This window comes from Schistocerca nitens, chromosome 4 (assembly GCF_023898315.1).
Source record: "Schistocerca nitens isolate TAMUIC-IGC-003100 chromosome 4, iqSchNite1.1, whole genome shotgun sequence".
In the NCBI taxonomy this organism is placed as follows: Eukaryota; Metazoa; Arthropoda; class Insecta; order Orthoptera; family Acrididae; genus Schistocerca; species Schistocerca nitens.
The window spans coordinates 688,827,790-688,846,952 of record NC_064617.1 but is presented as its reverse complement, the minus strand read 5'-3'; the positions used below and the strand labels follow the sequence as shown (position 1 = coordinate 688,846,952).

Sequence of the window (19,163 nt, the reverse complement as noted above, 5' to 3'; positions counted from 1 at the left end):
AATCTTAATAAGAAAAAATTGAATATCATTTTGAAAATGCTGGTTACTAAAGAAAATTGAAATTGGTGTCGTTTTGGGCTAAAGTAATCCCCGTAGGGTTTGCTAAAGTATACAGTATGATCCTAACAGTGTATAGTTAGATACATTTCAAATAAATTCCCGATGGTGTGTCAAGTATCAAAGAACTATACAGAGTGGTCCACTGATAGTGACCGGGCCAAATATCTCACGAAATAAGCATCAAACGAAACGACTACAAAGAACGAAACTCATCTAGCCTTAAGGGGGAAACCAGATGGCGCTATGGTTGGCCCACTAGACGGCGCTGCCATAGGTCAAACGGATATCAATTGCGTTCTTCTAAATAGGAACCCCCATTTTTTATTACATATTCGTGTAGTACGTAAAGAAATATGAATGTTTTAGTTGGACCACTTTTTTCGCTTTGTGACAGATGGTGCTGTAATAGTCACAAACATATGGCTCACAATTTTAGATGAACTGTTGGTAACAGGTAGGTTTTTTAAATTAATTTTCCCATTGCTCAAGACACTTTACTGGACAGGTGCCTTGTCCTGATGGAAAGTGACTTTTTCTTCTTTAAGCTGAGTCTCTTTTCACGAATGCTTGCTTCCAATTTCGTTAGAAGCTGTGAGTAGTATTGTTTAGTTATGGTTTTACCTTTTACGAGATAGTCAATCAACAGAAATCCTTTCGCATTCCAAAACACTGACGCCTTGATCAGTTCCTCTGATGGTACGTCCCTGCCTTCTTTGGAGCTGAAGAACTGGCTTCTTTCCACTGCATTGGCTGCTGTATGGATTCGGGCGTGTAGAGGTGAATCCATGTTTCATCCATTGTCTGCTACGGTCGCAGGTTCGAATCCTGCCTCAGGCATGGATGTGTGTGATGTCCTTAGGTTAGTTAGGTTTAAGTAGTTCTAAGTTCTAGGGGACTGATAACCACAGCAGTTGAGTCCCATAGTGCTCAGAGCCATTTGAACCATCCATTGTCACATACCGACGCAAAAAGTCACTTCTGTTCTTCTTATAAAGCACCAAGCAGTTTTAGGAAAGTGTCTTGTGAATGCGCTTAGGATCCGAAGTGAGCTCAAGCAGCACCCAATCTTGCACAAAGCTTTCTCATGTTCAGTTCCTGGTGCAAGATGTGACCAACACGTTCCTTTGATATCCCTAGAGCATTAGCAGTTTCACGCACCTTTTATACGCTAATGTTCCAAGATCATATCAAGCCTTTTGCCCATGTTATCCGGTGTGCTTGCACTGTTTGGATGTCCTTCGCGTGGTTCATCCTAGACACTTTCACGGCCACGCCCATTTCTTCACGGTGGAAATTGAATAACCGCCATACACATTTACAAGCCACAAGTGAATTTCGGTCGGTGTTAAACCTTCTTTTACGAAGAATTTAATCACTGCAAGATGCTCGACTTTTTTTCCATTTTCAACACCACGCGCTTCAGAACTGCTTCACACGACTGCCCTACAGTCAAGTGCTATCTGGAACGACTTGAAGTTTTACGTGGAGCTTACTATACTGTGTTCATCATAAGAATAAAACTTATGTTAACATTACACCATATATTCTTCCACGTTTCCGTAAATGTAACTGGACCATTCCGCTTGGAGCAGAAGGGAAGCTGTGTCCAGTACAGTCAAGTACCATCATAAGGATACGTTTTACGCTGTGTTAGACGCATATAGACTGATCGATAATGTGGGACAAGAGTTTTACCGACGCATTTAACTTGGACAGCACTGGCCAACCAGCTGGTCCAACTAACCTGCAAGGATGTGAGCAGCTGCAGTTCAGAGGTAAAAAGAGAAGAGCAGAGAAACAATATAGTTTCGAATGTAATTTTAGTTTTTAAAGAGAATGAAATAATATTCGGCAAAATTCCAGCATTACAGCAGGCTTATTAGGTGATCAGACGGAAAGCTTAAATCGCTCTCTTTCTCATCTAACATAGTATTCTAATTAGAAACAAGAATGATGAAAATTCTTAACTTAAGCACAGGGTAATTTTTCTGAGCTAACTACGTGTGATGCAGAAGCATACTGTTAGGATTTCACCGTGTTGTTGAATACTGAAGCCAAATTTCATTTGGGAGACAATAATCTATGTTTGTCTCGTCAATTGGAAGGTCGTGCAGTTCGTACATGCTTATCTCTTTCGGATCTTTTTACTCGTCCAGCCGGATTTTAATAAATATTGTCTGACAGAATGTAACCGTCCTATTCAGATACATTAAGCTGAATGGTTGATCTTGTTTTTCCCAGTGCATTTGCAGTTTTACTTCTAGATAAAAATATATGAGGTCAACGTCGAACATTTATTCTTTCATACCCAATTTCGTCTTCATAATTTTTTCTGCTGTATCTGCTTTCCCGTTCTGTTTGCTACTTCTGTGATCAGTTTTATGCATACAGACCAAACTTTCTCTTCAGCGACTTAATTTCTACCTAACAGTTTTCGAAGAGTGATAGTGAATTTTATGTTCTCGAATAAAAGGGTAAAGGGTGTGCTGTTGAGATTGGCTCTTACATATGAGTGCGTAATTTGAAGAAAAAAATGTGTATGATTACCAGTTTCATTCGTGCCAAAGAACTGAATAATTACTCGCTTAGCTACTCCATCCTACATTTGAAATACGAGCTTTGTAATATAAAATTTTGCTAGAAGTCTGACAGATCTAAAATCAGTTGCTCTTCAAAATAATATGAGAGGTGCTCAATAAGTAATGCAAGACATTTATTTTCTCGACCAATTTCACTTGAAAAACGCGCAATTTATTGTGGGGCATCGTGGAATATTCCCGATGTTTACTATATGTGTGGTATCTGTATAGAGGGTGATCCATTGATCGTAACCGGGCCAAATATCTCACGAAATAAGCGCCAAACGAAAAAACTACAAAGAACGAAGTCTAGCTTGAAGGGGGAAACCACATGGTTCTATGGTTGGCCCGCTAGATGGCGCTGTCATAGGTCAAACGGATATCAACTGCGTTTTTTTTAAATAGTAACCCCCATTTTTATTACATATTCGTGTAGTACGTAAAGAAATATGAATGTTTTAGTTGGACCACTTTTTTCGCTTTGTGATAGATGGCGCTGTAATAGTCACAAACGTATAAGTACGTGGTATACATAACAGTCCGCCAGTACGAACGGTATTTGCTTCGTCATACATTAACCATGTTAAAATGTACCGTTTACCAATTGAGGAAAAGGTCGATATCGTGGTGATGTATGGCTATTGTGATCAAAATGCCCAACGGGCGTGTGCTATATATGCTGCTCGGTATCCTGGACGACATCATCCAAGTGTCCGGACGAGTTTCGTTCTTTGTAGTTTTTTCGTTTGCTGCTTATTTCGTGAGATATTTGGCCCGGTCACTATCAATGGAGCTCCCTGTATACAGGGTGTTACAAAAAGGTACGGCTAAACTTTCAGGAAACATTCCGCACACACAAAGAAAGAAAATATGTTATGTGGACATGTGTCCGGAAACGCTTATTTTCCATGTTAGACCTCATTTTATTACTTCTCTTCAAATCACACTGGTAACGGCCTTGCCACAATGGATACACCGGTTCCCGTGAGATCACCGAAGTTAAGCGCTGTCGGGCGTGGCCGGCACTTAGATGGGTGACCATCCAGCCGCCATGAGCTGTTGCCATTTTTCGGGGTGCACTCAGCCTCGTGATGCCAATTGAGGAGCTACTCGACCGAATAGTAGCGGCTCCGGTCAAAGAAAACCATCATAACGACCGGGAGAGCGATGTGCTGACCACACGCCCCTCCTATCCGCATCCTCACTGATGATGACACGGCGGTCGGATGGTCCCGGTAGGTCACTCGTGGCCTGAAGACGGAGTGCTTTGCTTCAAATCACATTAATCATGGAATGGAAACACACAGCAACAGAATGTACCAGCGTGACTTCAAACGCTTTGTTACGGGAAATGTTCAAAATGTCCTCCGTTAGCGACGATACATGCATCCACCCTCCGTCGCATGGAATCCCTGATGCGCTGATGCAGTCCTGGAGAATGGCGTATTGTATCACAGCAGTCCACAATACGAGCACGAAGAGTCTCTACATTTGGTACCGGGATTGCGTAGACAAGAGCTTTCAAAAGCCCCCATAAATGAAAGGTTGAGGTCAGGAGAGCGTGGAGGCCATGGAATTGGTCCACCTCTACCAATCTATCGGTCACCGAATCTGTTGTTGCGAAGCGTACGAACACTTCGACTGAAATGTGCAGGAGCTCAATCGTGCATGAACCACATGTTGTGTCGTTCTTGTAAAGGCACATGTTCTACCAGCACAGGTAGAGTATCCCGTATGAAATCATGATCCATTGAGCGTAGGTGGAAGAAAATGTGACCCAATCAAGACATCACCAACAATGCCTGCCCAAACGTTCACAGAAAATCTGTGTTGATGACGTGTTTGCACAATTGCGTGCGGATTCTCTCAGCCCACACATGTTGATTGTGAAAATTTACAATTTGATCACGTTGGAATGAAGCCTCATCCGTAAAGAGAACATTTGCACTGAAATGAGGATTGACACATTGTCGGATGAACCATTCGCAGAAGTGTACCCGTGGAGGCCTATCAGCTGCTGATAGTGCCTGCACACGCTGTACATGGTACGGAAACAACTGGTTCTCCTGTAGCACTCTCCATACAGTGACGTGGTCAACGTTACCTTGTACAGCAGCAACATCTCTAACGCTGACATTAGGGTTATCGTCAACTGCACGAAGAATTGCCTCGTCCATTGCAGGTGTCCTCGTCGTTCTAGGTCTTCCCCAGTCGCGAGCCATAGGCTGGAATGTTCCGTGCTCCCTAAGATGCCGATCAATTGCTTCGAGCGTCTTCCTGTCGGGACACCTTCTTACGGAAATCTGTCTCGATACAAACGTACCGCGCCACGGCTATTGCCCCGTGCTAATCCATACATCAAATGGGCATCTGCCAACTCCGCATTTGTAAACGTTGCACTGACTGCAAAACCACATTCGTGATGATCACTAACCTGTAACCTGTTGATGCTACGTACTGATGTGCTTGATGCTAGTACTATAGAGCAATGAGTCGCATCTCAACACAAGCACCGAAGTCAACATTACCTTCCTTCAACTGGGCCAACTGGCGGTGAATCGAGGAAGTACAGTACATACTGACGAAACTAAAGTGAGTTCTAACATGGAAAGTAAGCGTTTCCGGACACACGTCCACATAACATCTTTTCTTTATTTGTGTGTGAGGAATGTTTCCTGAAAGTTTGGCTGTACCTTTTTGTAACACCCTGTATATATCTATCTGATATAGATAAAAGGTGTTGTGTATATTACTTTTGTCTCAGTTGGTGTTCTCAAAAGTGTTCTTCGCGCCTAACAAATGACCATAAAGAGCACCTGCACGTGACAACACTGCAGGAAAACAGCTGTTTCCGGCCCGCGGGAGATCTGGCACCTTTGCGTGACCTGTTTGGAACGCACCTCCGTCACAGACGCTATTTTGAATGCAACGCATAGCGCCGCCACGTACCAGAACTTGTGAATTCCGATGCTCAAGTCCAGTAAAAACGCGCTTGATGTGTATAGCTACTGGCCCATCAGCTTCACCAACTCTCCTTGTGAGCTGCTGGAACATATGGTGTGTCGGCAGTTGGGTTCGGTCCTGGAGTCACGTGACCTATTGGCTCCAAGTCAGGGCGGCTTCCGCCAGGGTCGCTCTACCATTGATAATCTTGTGTCCCTCGAGTCTGCCATCCGAACAGCCTTTTCCAGACACCAACACCTGGTTGCCGTCTACACTCCTGGAAATTGAAATAAGAACACCGTGAATTCATTGTCCCAGGAAGGGGAAACTTTATTGACACATTCCTGAGGTCAGATACATCACATGATCACACTGACAGAACCACAGGCACATAGACACAGGCAACAGAGCATGCACAATGTCGGCACTAGTACAGTGTATATCCACCTTTCGCAGCAATGCAGGCTGCTATTCTCCCATGGAGACGATCGTAGAGATGCTGGATGTAGTCCTGTGGAACGGCTTGCCATGCCATTTCCACCTGGCGCCTCAGTTGGACCAGCGTTCGTGCTGGACGTGCAGACCGCGTGAGACGACGCTTCATCCAGTCCCAAACATCCTCAATGGGGGACAGATCCGGAGATCTTGCTGGCCAGGGTAGTTGACTTACACCTTCTAGAGCACGTTGGGTGGCACGGGATACATGCGGACGTGCATTGTCCTGTTGGAACAGCAAGTTCCCTTGCCGGTCTAGGAATGGTAGAACGATGGGTTCGATGACGGTTTGGATGTACCGTGCACTATTCAGTGTCCCCTCGACGATCACCAGTGGTGTACGGCCAGTGTAGGAGATCGCTCCCCACACTATGATGCCGGGTGTTGGCCCTGTGTGCCTCGGTCGTATGCAGTCCTGATTGTGGCGCTCACCTGCACGGCGCCAACCACGCATACGACCATCATTGGCACCAACGCAGAAGCGACTCACATGGCTGAAGACGACACGTCTCCATTCGTCCCTCCATTCACGCCTGTCGCGACACCACTGGAGGCGGGCTGCACGATGTTGGGGCGTGAGCGGAAGACGGCCTAACGGTGTGCGGGACCGTAGCCCAGCTTCATGGAGACGGTTGCGAATGGTCCTCGCCGATACCCCAGGAGCAACAGTGTCCCTAATTTGCTGGGAAGTGGCGGTGCGGTCCCCTACGGCACTGCGTAGGATCCTACGGTCTTGGCGTGCATCCGTGCGTCGCTGCGGTCCGGTCCCAGGTCGACGGGCACGTGCACCTTCCGCCGACCACTTGCGACAACATCGATGTACTGTGGAGACCTCACGCCCCACGTGTTGAGCAATTCGGCGGTACGTCCACCCGGCCTCCCGCATGCCCACTATACGCCCTCGCTCAAAGTCCGTCAACTGCACATACGGTTCACGTCCACGCTGTCGCGGCATGCTTCCAGTGTTAAAGACTGCGATGGAGCTCCGTATGCCACGGCAAACTGGTTGACACTGACGGCGGCGGTGCACAAATGCTGCGCAGCTAGCGCCATTCGACGGCCAACACCGCGGTTCCTGGTGTGTCCGCTGTGCCGTGCGTGTGATCATTGCTTGTACAGCCCTCTCGCAGTGTCCGGAGCAAGTATGGTGGGTCTGACACACCGGTGTCAATGTGTTCTTTTTTCCATTTCCAGGAGTGTATTTTGACTTATGTAAAGCATACGACACGACTTGGCGACACCATATCCTTGCCACATTGTATGAGTGGGGTCTCTGGGACCCACTCCCGTTTTTTATCCAAAACTCCCTGTCGCTCCATACTTTCTGTGCCTACTATAGTTCACCCCCGTATTCAGGTGCATCGTATATTGGAATATTCAGGAGACTGGCGTTCTGTAGGGCTCCGTATTGAGTGTCTCTCTATTTTTAGTTGCTATTAATGGTCTTGCAGCAGCTGTAGGTTCGTCGGTCCCACCTTCTCTGTATGTGGATGACTTCTGCATTTCGTACTGCTCCTCCAGTACTGGTGTTGCTGAGCGGCGCCTACAGGGAGCCATTCACAAGGTACAGTCATGGGCTGTAGCCCACAGCTTCCAGTTTTCAGCCACGAATTCATGTGTCATGCATTTCTGTCGGCGTCGCATCGTTCATCCAGAACCAGAACTGTAGTGGAGACATGTCGATTCTTAGGACTGGTTTTCGACGCCCAGTTGACTTGGCTACCTCACCTTCGTAGCTTAAGTGGAAGTGCTGGCAGCATCTCAATGCCGTCCACTGCCTGAGCAACACCAACTGGAGTGCAGACTTCTCTACGCTGCTGCAGCTCTACAGTGCCCTTGTTCAATTCCGCCTTGACTATGGTAGTCTGGTTTACGATTCGGCGGCGCCCTCAGTGTTGCGTTTACTCGACACAGTGCAGCACTGTGGCGTTTGCCTAGCGACAGGAGCTTTTAGGACGAGTCCAGGGACCAGCGTCCTGGTGGAGGCCTGAGTCCCTCCATTGAAGTTTAGGTGTGCACAACTGCTCTCCAGTTACGTTGCACACGTTCATAGTTCTCCTGTGCATCCGAATTACCATCTCCTTTTCCCAACCATGGTGGTTCATCTCACGCATTGGTGGTCCAGGTCAGGGCTTATGATTGCGGTTCGCATCCGGTGCCTTCTGTCTGAACTGAAGTCCTTCCCGTTACCACCTCTCCTTGAGGTCCATTCACATACACCTCCTCGGTGTATACCTAGGGCTGCAGATTCTTCTGGACCTAAGGACTCCATTAACCTGGCTTCTCTCCGCTATCACTTCCACTCGATTCTCGGCGTGTACCGGGGCTCGATGGCTAATGGCTGATGGTCATGTAGACTTTGCGTATGTTCATGGAGGGCATATTGAACAACATTCCTTGCCACATGGCTGCAGCGTTTTCCCTGCAGAGCTGGCGGCAATATCTCATGCTCTTGAGCACATCTGCTCATGCCCCGCTGAGTCATTTCTCCTGTGCACTAACTCCTTGAGCGGCCTACAAAACTGTCGACCAGTACTACCCTCGCCATCCTTTGGTAACGTCCATTTAGGAGTCCATCTATGCCGTGGAACGAATGTGTGGAAGCCTTCCATGCGGTCCTCTCGCATGGAATCCGTTGTCCTGTGCCGGCTCAGCATTTGCCGTATGTGGCTAACACATGGTTACCTCCTCCGACGCGAGGACCCACCTCAGTGTCGCTGTGGCTCACAAATGACAGTCGTCCACCTCTTGCTGGACTGCCCACTTTTAGGCGCTCTGCCGCGGACTTTTAACTTTCCCAGCACCCTAGATTCAGTGTTGGGCGACAGTGCCTCAACAGCAGCTTTAGTTTTACGCTTTAATCGTGAGGGTGGGTTTTATCATTTGATCTAAGTTTTAGAGCATATCCTTTGTCCCTCTGTGTCCTCCACCCTCGTGCTTTTAGGGCGGAGGTTTTAATGTGTTGGAGCGTGGCTGGTTTCTCCTTTTTATTCTCATGGTCAGCCAGCCATGCTAACCTGCTCTCGTTTTGATCTCTTCTACATGTTTCTTGCGTCTCTCTGCTTTTCTTGTCCGATTTTGTCCATTTTAGTGTTTGTTTCCCTTCTATCATTATTGTAGTCTTCTTCTTCCTTCCACCTGTGTTTCGTATATCTCGATTATTTTACTCCCACCCTTGTGGAATTATTTTAACCGGAACGAGGGACCGATGACCTAGCAGTTTGGTCCGTTCCCCTCTCTTTCAAACCAACCAACCAACCAATCAACGTGATCCAATCGACCACAGATGGGTACGCAAACCTACTCGAGCAGTATCCATCACTCACACGGTCCCCTAAGAGCCACAGATGGTACGCCATAACGCAGTAAATTATATTAATACTACTGCTGGCCCACTTATTTCCTGCCGACCTAGGCGACTTGCACTGGACAGTTAGGCCACAGTTAGAGTTTGAGACGATGCTGAAGAAAGATGTCACCCATCCCTAAAGTGAGCCATGGTTGTGACCATTACATCTGGTGCCAAAAAGGAGCTGTGCGTGGCGACTATGCGGGGATTTTACAGCACACTGAATGCACTTACAATTCCTTACAAGTATCCTGTCCCGCTGCTAAAAGATTATAACCATGCCCTGTCTGGGAAAAAGGTTTTCAGAGTATTAGAGAGTGCTAAAGCATATACACAGATCCCAGTTGCCGAGGAAGATATTCCAAACACAGCCATAATTAACTCCTTTGACTTATTCGAAAGTTTTTATGTGACTTTTAGACTTAGAAATTTGAGCCACTCCAGAAGAGCATGAACGTCTCCTGTTAGAAGTGTTTACACGACTCAACGAATGTGGAATCATTTTGAATACAGCCAAATGCATGTTCATCAAGGCGGAAATTGAGATACATTATTTCGTCCAAGGTATCACGCCCACTGTCAGAAACAGCCAAGGACTTGTATCAGTTCTTTTATCATTGCTACTTGCAATGTGCAGCAGAGTTCCCAAGGACCTCTAACGCCAGAACTAGCAGGACCTAAAACTAAGGGCAAAGCGCCCGTGCGGTGGACTCAAGCAATGTTAGACGCTTTTGAGGTGGCCAATCGAAACATAGCTGAGGTGATAATACCAGCACATTCTGCACAGGACCCCCCGTTCGTGCTTGTTGTTGACGCGAGCCAATCAGCCATTGGCGTCGCACTTCAACAATCTACATATACATTTACATGGATACTCTGCAAATCACATTTAAGTGCCTGACAGAGGGTTCATCGAACCACCTTCACAATAATTCTCTATTGCTCCAACCTCGTACAGCTCGCGGAAAAAACGAACTCCTATAGGTTCCCGTGCGAGTTCTCATTTCCCTTATTTTATTATGGTGATCATTTCTTCTTATGTAGGTCGGCGTCAACAAAATATTTTCGCATTCGGAGGAGAAAGTAGGTCATTGAAATTAGGTTAGAAGATTCCGCTGCAAAGAAAAATCCCTTTGTTTTAGTGATGTCCACCCCAAATCCCGTATCATTTCAGTGATACTCTCTCTCCTATTTCGCGATAATACAAAGCGTGCTACCCCTCTTTGAACTTTCTCGACGTACTCCATCAATCCTGTCTGGTAAGAATACCACACCGCGCAGCAGTATTTTAAAAGAGGACTGACAAACGTAGTGTAGGCAGTCTCTTTAGTAGATCTGCTTCATTTTCTTAGTGTCCTGTCAGTAAACCTCTGTCTTTGGTTAGCCTTCCCCACAACATTTTCTATGTGTTCCTTCCGATTTAAGTTGTTCATAATTATAATTCCTAGATATTCAGTTGAATTTACGGCCTTTAGATTTGACTGATTTATCGTGTAACCGAAGTTTAACGGATTCCTCTTAGCACTCACCTGGACGACCTCACACATTTCTTTATTTAGGGTAATTGCCAATTTTCGCACCATACAGATAACTCTTCTAAATCTTTTGCAATTTGTTTTGGCCTTCTATTGACTTTACTAGTCGATAAACAACAGCGTCATCTGCAAACAACCTAAGGAGGCTGCTCACATTGTCTCCTATATCGTTTATATAGATGAGGAACAGCAAATCGCCTATAACACTACCTTGGAGAACTCCAGAAATCACTTCTGTTTTTCTCGATTACTACGAACTGTGACCTCTCTGACAGGAAATCACGAATCCAGTCACATGATTGAGACGATATTCTATAATCAAGAAATTTCACTACAAGCCGCCTGTGTGATACAGTGTCAAAAGCCTTTTGGAAATGTATAAATACGGAATCAATTTGAAATCCCTTGTCAAAAGCACTCAACACTTCGTTTGAGTAAAGAGCTAGTTATGTCTCACGAGAACGACGTTTTCTAAATCCGTGTTGACTGTGTGTCAATAGACCACTTTCTTCGAGGTAATTCATAACGTTCGAACACGATATACACACCTCAAAAAAGGTTTTGCATCACCTCGGTTTCGAGAGTTCCGACACCTGTATAAAAAATTTGAATAGAGATCAACATGAACATCATTTCCGCCCTTTTCATTGCTCATGAAAACCACACATTGCATGTTGTGCCACCATATAGCTAGACCATCAGAGGTGGTGGTCCAGACTGTTGTACACACCGATACCTCTAATACCCAGTAGCACGTCCTCGCCGGCCGAAGTGGCCGTGCGGTTAAAGGCGCTGCAGTCTGGAACCGCAAGACCGCTACGGTCGCAGGTTCGAATCCTGCCTCGGGCATGGATGTTTGTGATGTCCTTAGGTTGGTTAGGTTTAACTAGTTCTAAGTTCTAGGGGACTAATGACCTCAGCAGTTGAGTCCCATAGTGCTCAGAGCCATTTGAACCATTTGAGCACGTCCTCTTGCATTGATGCTTGCCTGTTTAGTGAGATCTCTGAACAGTTAAAGGGACTGCGTCTCTGATACAATATCCACAGTCAACGTTTATCTTCAGGAGTTCTGGGAACCGTAGTGATGGAAAACTTTTTTTGATGTGTGTATCTTCCAAAATCCTGCTCCATATCGACGTTAACGATATGTGCCTGTAATTTAGTGGATTACTCCTACTGCCTTTCTTGAATAATGGTGTGACCTGTGCAACTTTCCAGGCGTTGGGTACGGATCTTTCGTCGAGGAAACGGTTGTATATGATTGTCAAGTATGAAGCTATTGTATCAGCATACTCTGAAAGGAACCTAATTGGTATACGGTCTGGACCGGAAGACTTGCTTTTGTTAAGCGATTTAAGTTGCTTCACTACTCCAAGGATATCTGCGTTACTCATGCCGGCAGCTTTATTCGAATTCTGGAATATTTACTTCGTCTTCTTTGACAAAGAAATTTCGAAATGCTGTGTTTAGTAACTCTGCCTTGGCAGCACCGTCGTCGATAGTTTTAGCATACGCCACATACGACCAGAATATCTTCGGATTTTCTGCCAGGTTTCGAGACAAGTATTTCGCATCGAAGTCCGCGTTAAATTTCGAGCTTCTGTAAAAGATCACTAATCTTGAAGATTTTGCGTCCGTTTAAATTTGCCATGTTTTTAGTTGTTGCTACAATAGTGTTCTGACCCGTTTTGTGTAGTGAGGAGGACAGCCCCGTCGTTTGATAATTTATTTAGTATAAATCTCTCAATTGCTGCCGCTAATATTTCTTTGAATTTAAACTTCATCTGGTCTACACTTACTGGCACATTGTTAATTTGGTAGGAGTGGAGATTGTCTCTCAGGAAGGCGTCAAGTGAATATTTATCTGCTTTTTTGAATAGGCATATCATTAGCTTATGTTTGGAATATTTGGGGGTTGCAATATTCAATCTCGCTACGACAACATGTGTTCACTAATATCTGTATCCGCTTTGATGCTCGTTATTAACTCAGGATTATTTGTTGCTAAGAGGTCAGGTGTGTTTTCACAACCGTTTACTATTCTCGTGGGCTCATGAACTAACTACTCGAAATAATTTTCAGAGAATGCGTTTAGCACAATTTCGGATGATGTTTTATGCGTACCTCCGGAATTAAACATGGATTTTCGCCAACATGTCGAGGGTTCATTATAGTCAGCACCAACTATAACTGTATGAGTCGAGTACGTGTTTGAAATCAATCTCAAGTTTTCATTGAACCCTTCAGCAGTTGTATCATCTGAATTTTGAGGTCGGTAAAAGGATCCAGTTATTATTTTATTCCGGCTAACAAGAATGACCTCTGCCCATACTAATTCACCGGAAGTATCTACTTCAATTTCGCGACAAGTTAAACTACTTATAACAGCACCAAACACGCCACCGCCAACTGTGCTTAGCCTATCCTAAGCCAGCGTTAAGGCCTCCATATTCAGGCCCACACTGAGATGTCACTACAGGCAACAAAACATTCGAGATCATGGTCAATGGAACACGAAATGACGTTTGGCAGCCGCTCGCCTATATCTCCTGGAAGCTGACGCCAATGCAGCAACAATACAGTGCGTTTGGTACAGAATTGTTAGCTCTCTACACCACTATAAAATACTTTCACACGCAGCTTGAGGTCGCAATTTGCAATATATACACCCATAAACTTCTAACATTTGCATTCCGGCAGAATAACGATAAGTGTTCTCCACCACAATATAACCAGCTAGAGGTTATCTCACAGTTTTCTACGAACACCCTGCACATTTTTAGTCCGAATAATTTGTTGCGGACTGTTTATCACGCATAAGCGCTGTTACATAGACGGTTGACTTTACGGACCTGGTCAAGCCCAAGAATGTGACACAGAGCTTCATGATTGGCTGGGTGATGTTAAGTCGGACTTACAGTTCAAGCTTCTTTGAAGGTCCCGCCTCAGATACTCGGATAGACCCAGCCGTTTGAGTTAGCACCACTCTGCAGACAAATGTTTTAAATTGTGCATAGTCTGTGCCACCCGGGAGTTAAGGCGTTGGTAAAACTATTCTGCAGTCTCTGGCAAGGAGTGGAGACGGATTGCCAACAGTGGGTCCACACATGTAAGCAACGTCAGTGTAGTAAAACAGAATTGCATGCGCACAACACCAACAAACAGCTTCCCTGATAGCGACGGGGAGATTTGCACATATACAAACACTGATGTCAGGCCACTGCCCCCCTCTGACGGGCAACGTTACTTACTAACCGTTGAGCACAGATTTACATGTTGGCAGAGACGATTACAGTTGATAACATCTCCACCGAGACTCTAGCGGCTGCATTTATTTTTCATGGCTCTAAGCACTATGGGACTTAACATCTGAGGTCATCAGTCCCCTAGACTTAGAACTACTTAAACCTAACTAACCTAAGGACATCACACACACCCATGCCCGAAGCAGGATTCGAACCTGCGACCGTAGCAACAGCGCGGTTCCGGACTGTAGCGCCTAGAACCTCTCGGCCACCATGGCCAGCCTGCATTTATTATTGGGATCTCACTGCATTTACTATTGGAATCTGACAGTATGGAAACTTGTTTAAAAGTGCTGCAGTATGCCAACCGCTAACACCTATTAGTCATCTTCTTCGTCTGCCAAAAAGTTCTTCAGTCTTGCAATAGTATTCAGTTCTTTGTTACCTTGCTATGTGCTGACGCTGTAATACGTTGTGTCGATATTTTCTTGAGACGATTTTGTTGGTAAATGATTATTATTTCGACTGATATTTTACGACACCAACTGTTATCTTACAACGATATTACCATATTGCACCAAATGCGCTCGTTACATGGCACTTTTTCAAACTTAAATGTGATTGAGCACTTGGAGTCAATATTCATATTTTTTCCTCTTAGAATTTTGTCTTTACACTGTGAATTATCTCCCTATTCATGAACATACCTCTACATCACTCATATCGTCTCCACTCTGTAAGCGTTTGCTGTGTCAACGACATCTGACTGTCTCTCACTATTTCTCACTGTGCTTGACTTCATATCTACAAGTATATTTTCCCAGGTGAAGCTCTGGGTAGCACCTATCACGGTATAAGTGTATATTTTTATTTTTATAATAATATATTTTATGATTTTGGTTCGGGTGGCTTTAAATATTGTTGGCTAGCATGAGACTTTTAATTAACTTATACCGCGATAACACTCGTACGGACATCGGCTGCCCCGAAGTACGTACGATATAATATTTTTTAAACACAGCGCGCGACTCACCGCCTTCTAATAAATAGTTTACGTGAGCGCAGCAATTTAGAAAAGAAAATATGCGTATTCTTACGCAAACTGTAATTATTAATTGGGTCTTAGGGGATACTGGTTATTTATGTACCAAATTACATAAAGATTAACTGAGATATTGCGGAATGTAATGATTTTCAATATTTCTTGTTTATTATTTGCAAGGCAAAACTGGAGAGAATCTCATCTGCCGTTAGGCGGCCAAAATGAAATATACTGAACTCATTCAGTGCTGTGGATTTTAGTAAATGAAATTTATCACTACTGTCTTTAACTTTGAAATTAATGAAACGTCAAAATTGAGAAGTCTCTCGCATTTACATTTAATATTATGATATGAAATTTTAATTAAATAATACAGTCAGCGTAGTGGCCGACTAAATCCTACAAGGGGAGATGAGCTCCCTGCACTACGAAGTTCTGTAAAAACTTTGTTAATCATAATTAATGGTTGCGATCATGAGAGCTGACAACTAAGTCAATAATACACACTTTCTAATAACAATTTCTATTATATTTTTCAAAAATACAGATAAAACTTACGTTAATTATCAGACAGCACTACAATGGCGGCCTACCGCTAGACGAAACAAAACAGGAGAGCTAGTTCAATCAAAGCATTGTCTCTGATCTTCATGGCCTATGTTACACAGAGATTATACCAAAAAAACTGAGTTTTGTTAATTACATCGATATTTGTGTTTTGATAATAATAACTTACGTTCTTTACTATTTGTTATACATCGCGCGCACGTACACAGTCTGGAAATAATTTATAATTCACACGTCTCATAGCAAAAACTTCTTTTTCCTTTCTCCAAATGTCCATTTATGTGACGTACCGTCAGACATCCATAGATCATTTGCGCCACTTGCCACGTGTTATACTGTGTTTCTACACACAGAACAAAAATAAATGCATTATTCTTTCAATGATTTTGATTAGTGAAGGGTGCTTTCTTCTAATCATTCTACTACATACTCTGTTGTTTGACGTCAGGGTCACTTTATCTGTTATCTTAGTGCTACAACGTTTACTTGTTTGTCACTGAATCACTTGGAAGCTGTGAATAATACTGCTGCCTCTTCTCTTTCGTCCAGAGGTACGCCACCCCGTTGTCGGGCAACATCAGCGACGACGTGCGGAAGCGGCTGGCCATCGCGCGGGCGTTGCTCACCAACCCAGACATCCTGCTGCTGGACAGCTGCTTCTCCTCCATGGCGCCAGAAGTCGAGGGCGCCCTGCTTAGCGCCATAACTGAGGTGCGTCTGCGCTCACCGACTTGCTATTAACCAGCAGATCAGATATGTATATGGGCCAGAGTCACGATTAAGACGAAATCATAGAGTGTACGTACGAATGCGTGGTATCGTGGAGACATGACTGAATAAAATCGTCTCTGGCTTCCAGCCACGTCAAGTGGTTGTAGCTACGTCAACGAGCTTTCGGCCGAGTGTTCCTCAGCCATTGTCAAGTGGTAAGTGATTGACAGTGGCCGACGAGCACTCGACCCGATATGTAATCACTTGATGTGGCTGGAAGTCTGCTACAATTTTATTTACAAATTATGGGTTGTTCCTGTATTCACTCCACTTTATACTTGCACCGGCATACAACGAAAATTTACAGTTTGCAGTGACAGTGTTCATTAATGGCAGCGATACCCCCCACGGTGGTCACCAATTTGAATAACATAGGGGAAGTAACTACTTTCAGCTTCAGTTTTCGATACTTATCCATTTCCGATTTAGTTAATTTCAACCGCAAGGAATGCTACCTCGTCTAAATCACAAACTTAAACTTCTGTTTCAGTCAACGATGAGAAATATATTAAAAAAAAAAAAACTTAGACAGAGCCAAACAGTATCCAGTGTTGGCTAAAACTAAGTCAAATCGCTTATTATACACAGTTTGATCTCATTGTTATCACTACCTTCTATCCGTGATGTCTACTTCGCGTAGTACCGAGTGAGATGGCGCAGTGGTTAACACACTAGACTCGCTTTCGGGAGGGCGACGGTTCAAATCCGCGACTGGTAATACCGATTTAAGTTCTCCGTGGGTTCCCTAAATCGCTCAGGCGAAAACGAGGATGGTTCTCACGAAAGTGCAAGACCAGTTTCCTTTCCCAACTTTCCCTAATTCGAGCTTGTGCCCCGTCTCTAAAGACCTCGTTGTGGACGTGACGTTAAACACTAATCTTCCTTCCTTCCTTCCTTTAATGTCATATGGCTGATAATGAACATTGCGCGATGTGCCATGTTGAAGGAGGTACATAGTCTTAAGTGGGCTGACAATTGCTCAATTTTGTCATGACTAAAGGAAGGTACTTTGTTGAGTTGATAAAAAGAAGCATCATCGAGCAAAGGATTAATATTTCGGAAACGGCATTCTTATATTAACTATTCGTGTTCCACTGAGATGAAAGTCTGTAATGGGTGGAGTAATGGTACAGCTGCGAAAAAATGTCATGGTACTTTCAGAACAGATCATATCTGTGACAATTGTTTCGCTAGTTATTTACATGTTCTGTGGACAACTTGCTGCAACATACAACGTGTCAGTACGTCTACAATTCAGATGCATTTTCTCTGTGGACGTGCTGATCATTACACAACTGAATTTTTACTTGATTCTTAAAATTCAGTAAAATTTAATAAATGGAATTCAGCCACAGACTGGTAATTATCTATTCGGAAGTTCCTCTAGGTAAAAGGAGTTGTCAAACCAAGGATTCGAATTTCTTCAGAAACAGTTTTAATTTTCTGCTAACAGTTTCAGTTCTCGACGAAGGCGGTCAGATACTTTTCTGGTTGCATATTTTTCTGAATTAGAGGTGACGCGTAAAGAAAATTTAAAAAAATAAGGGAAATGAAGCAAGCAGAAGGGAATTCAGATGTTTAAAAAATAATATCGACAGAATGTACAAAATGACTAAGCAGGTGTGATTAGATGACAGATGTAGGTATATGGAAGTATATTTTACTAGGGGAAAGATAGATACTGCCTATACGAAAATTTAAGAGGCCTTTGGAGAAAACAAAAGTAGTAGTACCAGTAACAAGAGCTCAAATGGGAAGCTATTATTAAGCAAACATAGGAAAGCTGAAAGATGGAAGGAACGTGTAGAAGAGTCATACAAGGGATATAAACTGGTAGGTAATATTATGGAAAGACTAGAGAAAGTAAGTGAAGAAAATTAGAGGAAAAGTGGGCAGAGCACTGAAAGACCTAGATATAAACAAGGCCCCTAGAGTAGATGTCATTCACTCAGAACTACTGAGATTCTTGGGAGAGACAGCGATTACAAATCTCTTCCATCTGGTGTACAAGATGTATGAGACAGGCAAAATTCCCTCAGTCTTCAAGGAGAATTAAATAATGCCAATTCCAAAGAAAGCAGTTGCTGACAGGTTACCGAACTATCAGTTTAATGCCATGATTGCAAAATACTGACATGAATTCTTTACAGAAGAGTTGAAAAACTGGTAGAAGCCGACCTCGAGAAAGATCAATTTGGATTCCGGAGAAATTTGGGAACAAGCGAGGCAATATTGACCCTACGACTTATCTTAGAAGGTAGGTCAAAGAAAGGCAAACCTACAGTTATAGCATTTGTAGACTTAGAAAACGCTTTTGACAATGTTGACTGGAATACTCTCTTTGAAATTCTGAAGATAGTACAGGTAAAACACAGGGAGCGAAGGTCAATTTACAGCTTGTACAGAAACCAGATAGCAGTAAAGAGAGTCAAAGGGAAGCAGCCTTTGAGAAGGGAGTGAGACAGGGTCTTAACCTATCCATGTTGTTATTCAACCTGAACATTGAACAAGCAATAAAGGAATCCAAAGAAAAATCTGGAGTAGGAATTAAAGTTCAGGAAGAAGAAATAAAAATTT

At 43.9% G+C, this 19,163-nt stretch overlaps 1 protein-coding gene across 1 annotated transcript in view; it reads left to right on the top strand.

Moving 5' to 3' along the window:
* The window catches only part of LOC126252503 (multidrug resistance protein homolog 49-like), a 182,406-nt gene that overhangs the window by 12,716 nt on the left and 150,527 nt on the right, over positions 1–19,163 (top strand). Inside the window, exon 4 of the mRNA XM_049953398.1 lies at positions 16,365–16,526. Coding sequence (XP_049809355.1) covers positions 16,365–16,526 — 162 coding nt within the window. The remainder of the gene's footprint in view (positions 1–16,364; positions 16,527–19,163) is intronic.